Consider the following 6,749-nt stretch of genomic DNA (forward strand, 5'->3'; position numbering starts at 1 on the left):
AGACTTGGATGGGAAGCAATCTAGGTTGTCCAACGGCTCCTCATGGAGCCAGGTCAGCTGCCTGGGGCAGCTGGGGCAAGTAAGGGGACAGGGAAGGAGCAAGGACGGTGGTGGGGGTGTCCCATTAGGCCAGCTGAGTGAGGATGACTCCCTCTCCCTGGGAGGCCCCAGAGAAGAGGGAAGCGTCCCACTCCCACGCTGGCCCTCCCTCCTTTTTTCCTGCTGCCTGCCGGCCCTGATGGGCAGGCAGAAGGCAGGGGCTGGTTTTGGGGTCAGGGCTGGGCACAAGCTTCCAGGCCAGCTGCCTCAGGCAGCCTGTTGCAGTTGAAGGGCCATGGGGTGCCTAGGAGTGCCAGGCCAGACTGGCACTGGCGCTCTGCCTCCTGGCAGACAGAGCGGCAAGGGGGAAGGACACTGCCTAGTGGGGTGCAGTGGGGCACAAGCAGCCCACAAAGGAGCCTCCGGAAATTCTGGTAGCAGGGTAGACTGGTCAGGCTCTGTGGAAGGAAGAGATCAGCCCTCAGACACCGTGCTCCCCAGGCTGCCTCTCCTTCCTGTGGCCCCCCTCCTTATGTCAGGCCGGCCCAGAGCACCTTGTAACCTTTGAGGACCTCTACCACCTCTTCCTGGGTGGCCATGCCCACCCAGATGTTAGGGAAGGCCGTGGTGTTGTAGCTCAGACCGATGCACATCTCCACCTGGACAGGCTCACAGGCCAGCTCTGCAAGGGTGGGAGGGGAGGTCACTGGCTATGGGGCCCTGGGCAAGTCATTTAATCACTCTGGGTCCTCGTTTTTACGTGGATCAGGAGGGGATTGTTCTGAGAATCCAAGGAGAGAACAAGGAGGGATGCTTTACACACATCGAGGATCTGTTGTCCTCAGGGCCTGCTCCAAGCAGCATTTGCCAGCCTTGGGCAACAGGCAGCGACCTCTCTGATCACAGGGAGTGTGGGGCACCTGCATCTGAAAGGACCACTTAGGCATCTGAAAGAAACTCCCCTGCTCCGTGTAAAATCTTACCTTCATCTCTGAGGCGGGCTGTGGAGAGGGCCTCTTTGGGACAAGTGGACTGGTTTGTGAAGCCCCAACCATCCACTCCCAGCTTCCTGTTCCCCTTGGGGTGATGCCATTGCCACCACCAGCTGAGTCCCTCCAGGTGTCTGTGAGGTGGCCCCAGAGTCAAGAGAGTGGGGCCCAGCTGGCCCCACCCCTGACCAGGGAGGACAGGATGGGATGTTATAAAGCGCCCCATGAATGTCTGTGAGGGGGGCACCCAGCCTGCCAGGCTTCTCACCTGGGGGTGGGAACAAGGGGCTGCTGCAGTTGTCATCGCCGCCGCCTGCGCAGTCTCTCCACATGTCACACATCCACTGCAGACCCTTACACCCTCCATCCTGGCAGGAGAACTGTCTGTGCCCACAGGGGTCTGTGGGCACAAGGAGCATGGCAGTACCCTCAGATGTGCCTCTGCCCCCACTGTCCTTGCCGTGACCTGACCAGGGTCCAGAGGCCTTCTCTGTTCCCCCGGAGGCACTTCTGCTTCCCACACCCACTTGCCCAGGGGCACCTACTCTCTGTGGCATTGAAGGCCTGGTAGGTGGCTGAGAAGCCCCCACTGCTGATGCCATGGTCTGTCCTAAAGAGCACAACCAGCTCGCGGTGTGAGGAGATGAGGTCGGGGGGTGGCTCTGTTCCACAGAACCTGACCAAAGCAGAGAGCAGTCCTGGACACGCGGCCTCAGGCTGACCGAGGGGGACCGAAGCCTCCCACCTGCCTCACTTGGAGCCGGGAGCTCTGCGCAATAGCACAGGCGAAGGGAGACATAGTCACCGACTTATGGCACTTAGAGTGTGGTGAGGAAGACACACATGTTCAGTGGACAAAATATTAAATGAACTGCTCAAACTGGAGCCATTTCAAGATGGGAAAATCAGGGAGGGTTTGTGGGGAGGTGGAAACGGTCTCCACAGGATGGGAAAGACTGGGGGTAGGGAGAGGTTAGGCAAGGGGCCTTCTGGGGAGGGAGTAATTGCAGGAGTGAAGGTTTTTGAGATGAGAAAGCACAAGCCTTTTTTAGGGTGACAGATGAAAATGCAGCTAGGGAATACGGTGGACCAATGTGTAGGAGCCTCAGTTGTCAGGCAGCAGAGGATGGAGTCAGCCCTGGCTCCTCCCCTGGCTCCTGTACCTGCCCAGGAGGCTGAAGGCCCCTGAGCTTCTGGTCTCATACACCTCCACGTAGTCAAACTTGCACTCGTCCTGGGCTTCCAAGCTGAAGTTTTGGAACTGCAGTTCTACACCGTGTCCGGCAGGCACCAAGATATGCCAGGTGCAAAGCTGGGGGGTGGGGCACAGATGGAGTAACTCACGGTACCTTCTCCTGTGCCAACCTGGGCATCCAGGCTGAGCTCCAGAAGGGGCTTCTTCCTTCACTGCAGGCTAGGTGGGGAGTGGGGGGGCGCTGCCCACCTAGTTCCCATCATTGCTGGCTCTTAAGATAGCAAGGGCCTTTGACATCTCAGAGATGAATTTACCATGTGGGAATATCTGGGTACAGGGTGGGCACTTAATAATGTTCCCTTCCTGCCTGCTTTGATCTCTGACTTTCCCAAGTACAAGACAGTGTCTACCACGCTGTTCCCAGTCACACTGACCTGGAGCTCAGGTGTGGCCATCTGTGCCATGCCCCCCCCCCCATGGAGCACTGCACTTACCTGTTGGTGAGGGACCCATTGCAGGTAGTTGGGAGTAGAGAAAGCACCCTGGAGGCCAGTCAGGTTCCCCCCACAGCCTGCAGAGAGGCAGAAGGGCTCATAAGTTTGCTGGGATCTGGGGGCTGGCAGTTGACTATGAGCAAGAGTTTTGGCCGTGCCTTTGGGGAAACAAATTCTGGGCTGGAAGAATGACCAGCAGGGCATGCTGGAGGAGGCCCTGGCAGCCCAGCCTGAACCTGGATCAGATGCCTGAAGAGAGTATGCCCTGCACCTGGCAGGGCCTGTACCCGAGAACTTGGCACTGCAGTTGGTCTCGTCACTGCCATCAGCACAGTTGGCAAAGCCGTCGCACACTGAGTCAGGTAACAGGCAGACAAGCTGGTCACAGGCGAACTCATCATGGGCACAGCTGCCTGGGGTTGGGTATCTGGAGTCAGAAACCCCCATTCTCCACCCCTTCTGCCAGTGCTGGGGGTGGCTGGAGGGGAGGGAAGGGGACACTTAGCAGGCAGCTGGGGACACAGCAGGAAGACACTCACCATGCCCAGGGGCCACAGCCTGGTACCAGGCATGGAAACCAAATCCTTCTACACTGCTGTCAGAGACGAAGGCCACCTGGAGGCGGCTGGCATTGGTGTTGAGCGTGGGGGGAGGCACCCTTCCACACACCCTGCAAGAAGCCAGGTTGGGGATGACGGAGGCTCTGAGCTCAGTCAGCCAGAGTGGAGCTTGCTTGAGTCCTGCGTTCTGTTTCCTCAGCCCCTGAGCTGGTGACAATGTGGTCAAAAAGCCTTTAATTTCCCCGGGAGCTCTGACCTTCTTGGCACCTGCACATCCATCCTTGCAGCATTTATTCATGGGAAAGATAGGAGCTCTATTTTACAGATTAGGAGACTGAGGTCAGAGAGGGACAGTGATCTTCCCCAGGTCACACAGCAAGGTGGTGACAGAGCTGAGCCCAGAGCCCAAGTCTCTCAACTTCCTCCCAGTCCAGTGTTTCCTGCTACAGCTCCCTGGTTCTGCCCTCCAGACAGTGGTTGAGGACAGGGGTGGGATCTCCTGGGGACAGAGGGACCCACCTGAGGAGGGAGCCCTCAGGCTCAGGAGAGATTTCCAAGCGATCAAAAAGACAGGAGGCCACGCTCTCCAGGCTGAGGGCCTCAATCTTGAGCTGTATTGTATGGTCTGTGGCCACCTGGATATGCCACACGCAGTGTGCATTGGGTGGGTAAGGGTCTGGGTAGTTTGGGCTGCTGAAGAAACCCCTTGGGCCAGGAAGGAGACCCCCACAGGCTGCAGAGATGGAGGTTAGAGTCCAGAGGTCAAAAGAAGAAAGATCCTTTTTTCCCTAATGTTCCTCTTCCCAGACTCCCCACCACCCACATCTCGGACACTGCTCTAGGAATAGCTGCCCCAGTACTCACTGGACTGGGGTATGGGGCTCATGCCTGACTCCTGCTGCCCTCTAGGTGTCCCAGGAGCCAGAGAGGTGGTGGTGGTGGTGGTGGCGAAGCCTCGGGCAGGCAGTGGGATAGAGGTGGCCCCGGGTGGGGGTGCAGCCTGCAATTCTGGAGCAGGAAGATGGAGGAGTGGCATTCAGAGGACCTGAGTCCCTGGTGCAGGAGATTGCTCATGGAGTCTCACTCTAAAGCCCTTCTCCCAAGCAGGCCCCGAGTACCTACGGGCCAGGATGATGGCCACCAACAGCCCGAGCAGCAGGAGCAGCAGACTGGCCAGCAGGAGGACACAGAGCCAGGAGAAATGGCAGTCTGGCTGCAGCCCTCGGGGGTGCCGACCTGTGGGCAGACAGCAGGGATTTTGAGAGCCCTGACTCTTGGGCATCCCTCCTACTGTTCTTGGCTCCTGGGCCTTTCTGTCTGACACTTAGGTCACCCCTTGGGGTGGTTACCGTGCCAGGGAGCTTGGGTGCTGCTGTTGGCATCCTCCTGGAGGGCTGGTGGGGGACACGGTGGCCCTGATTCAGGTTCAAAAGCAGGATTGCAGAACTCAGTCTGGAAGGGATAGATTTGAGGGCTGAGGACCGCTGGGGACATTGGGGACAGTGGGACTTGGGAGAGTGGCTCTATGTGGCCCTTACCTTGCTCAACTCCTTTGCCTCCACGCAGAGAATAACATCTGAGTAGTCCTTCATGGCTTGAGGCTCTGCATGGCTTTCTGGAGTCTCCGTGATAGCTCAAGGCCCCCAAGGGCCCACTCCTTAACCATAAATCCCCTATCAAAGGGGCAGCCTCTACTCCCTGAGGGAAAAGTCTACCAGGCTAGACCGGCTCTCAGGCTGCCTTTGGCAGACTGATTGGGGCTACTGGCTATTCTCTGTGTGGGGGAAGGGACAGCAGCCTGAAGGAATTCGCAAAAGCACAAAATGGTCTCTTAATCCAACTCAGCTGAGGATGCTGAGGTCAAGACCCTGGCACAGGGTGGCAGTTCTTAAAGGCACAGGCAGTGGCTGAGAACACCCAGCAGAGGCAACTCGGTGCTCTGCGGGGGATGTAACCGGGGAGCTTGCCCCATCCTTACCTCACGCAAGGTTCTTTTTTTTTTTTTTTTTCATTTTTTTTTTTTTCACGCAAGGTTCTGAGTGAGCACCTGGGGGTGCTGGGAGGGAGGGAGAACATGGGCTACTTTGGCATCAGGGAGCCTCAGGTGCTCTGAGAAAGAAAGAGAAGCTGGGTATAGGGGTTGGCAGCTTCGAGGCCTAGAAGTCCTAAGGGCTCTGGACAAAGCCAGCTGCCCACCAGTCCTCCCTATCAGGGTGGTGGGGGCATTAGCCAAGCCTGAGTCTTTGGAAGGCCTCTGTTAGATCCTTGTGTGACCAGGACAAGAAGAGAAGCCATTATAGGAAGAAAATGGTGTGAGCTGGAGAAGTTGGCTGCTTATCCCTGGGTCCCCTAAGCCTGTAGGAGAAAGGACAGAGAAGGAGGAGACAGTGCCCAAAGACTTGGACAGGGTTGGGGTGTGAAGTCTGGCCATGGGTGCTGTCTGTCATTGCAGGGTAGGAAACCTACACTCTGTGAACGAGATTGCTTCCTGCCTCTTTCTCCATGAGTAAAGTTCTCTTGGAAGATCCCAACCTGACCCAGCTGTCCCCAGGGAGAAAGGAAAGGAATTGTTAGTCTGTTTTGTGTTAGCCATGTTCAGGCTGAGTTGGGCGGGGCAGGCGGTGGGGAGGCAGTGTAATATTTCTGGCTACTATTTGTAGGATGGCATGTTTTAGGCTCTGGGCAAGAAGTCTTCATGCAGTTTCTCTCCTTTCACAGCTCCATGCGGTAGCGTGACCATTTTACAGATGGTGGTGCTGAGGCTCCGGTAGGTGAAGTAACCTCCCCGAGGCCACACAGCCAATAAGATACTGAGACAAGAGTTGAACCCAGGACTGGATAAATCCTAAACATATGTTTTCTATGACATACCTCTTTCACCCTAACTGGGACTGGGACACGATGGGAGTGCAGAGGGGACAGAATGTCAGAGAGGAGCAAAGTGAGGAGCCCAATGAAGACAGAAGAACCAAAAGAGACGGATTCTGTGCTCTTGAGGCAGCTATCCTTACGCTCAGCAGACGAAATTCTCCCACCCCCAGGTTCTTCTTATTCATCCCCTGGTGGGCCTTCGGCTGCTTTTGTCCAGGTCTAAGCCTTTTCCTGGACCCTTGGATGTCAAGCAGCGCTTGGTCCTTAGGGAAGGTACTTTTTAGTAGCTGTAGGGACAAGTGCTCTTAAAGAGGATGACAGTCCCTGGCCTCAAGGCAGGATTCTCTGCCTTAGTGTGTGCTAAGAGCCTGGGCAGGTATGGAGGGGATGGGGACAGCTCCACAGAGGGAGTGGCCTTGTGCTGTGCTGAGCTGAGAGGATGGCGGGTGTAGAGAACCACACCCCTTGGGTCGGCTGCACTCTGAAGCCACTGTGATCATCCAGTGAGGGGGTGCCCGGTCTGGCCGGGTGCTGGGCTAATGGTGCCCTCGTCTCAAGTAGCCCCTAATCGAGTGCAGAGGTTCTCAAAGTGGGGCCCAGG

At 56.9% G+C, this 6,749-nt stretch overlaps 1 protein-coding gene across 1 annotated transcript; it reads right to left on the reverse strand.

The window, feature by feature from the left end:
* Window positions 1-272: 272 nt before the first annotated feature.
* On the reverse strand, window positions 273-4,869 carry MFRP (membrane frizzled-related protein). Its single transcript, XM_063095859.1, has 13 exons — window positions 4,816-4,869; window positions 4,627-4,729; window positions 4,400-4,513; window positions 4,142-4,285; window positions 3,797-4,010; window positions 3,257-3,387; window positions 3,005-3,130; window positions 2,718-2,794; window positions 2,192-2,340; window positions 1,574-1,704; window positions 1,297-1,428; window positions 594-721; window positions 273-497 (listed from the first exon to the last, which is right to left on the reverse strand). The coding sequence occupies exons 1-13, from the start codon at window positions 4,867-4,869 to the stop codon at window positions 273-275; spliced, it is 1,728 nt and encodes a 575-aa protein (XP_062951929.1).
* Between the last annotated feature and the right edge of the window lie 1,880 nt (window positions 4,870-6,749).

Source organism: Cynocephalus volans, chromosome 4, assembly GCF_027409185.1.
Source record: "Cynocephalus volans isolate mCynVol1 chromosome 4, mCynVol1.pri, whole genome shotgun sequence".
Classification (NCBI taxonomy): Eukaryota; Metazoa; Chordata; class Mammalia; order Dermoptera; family Cynocephalidae; genus Cynocephalus; species Cynocephalus volans.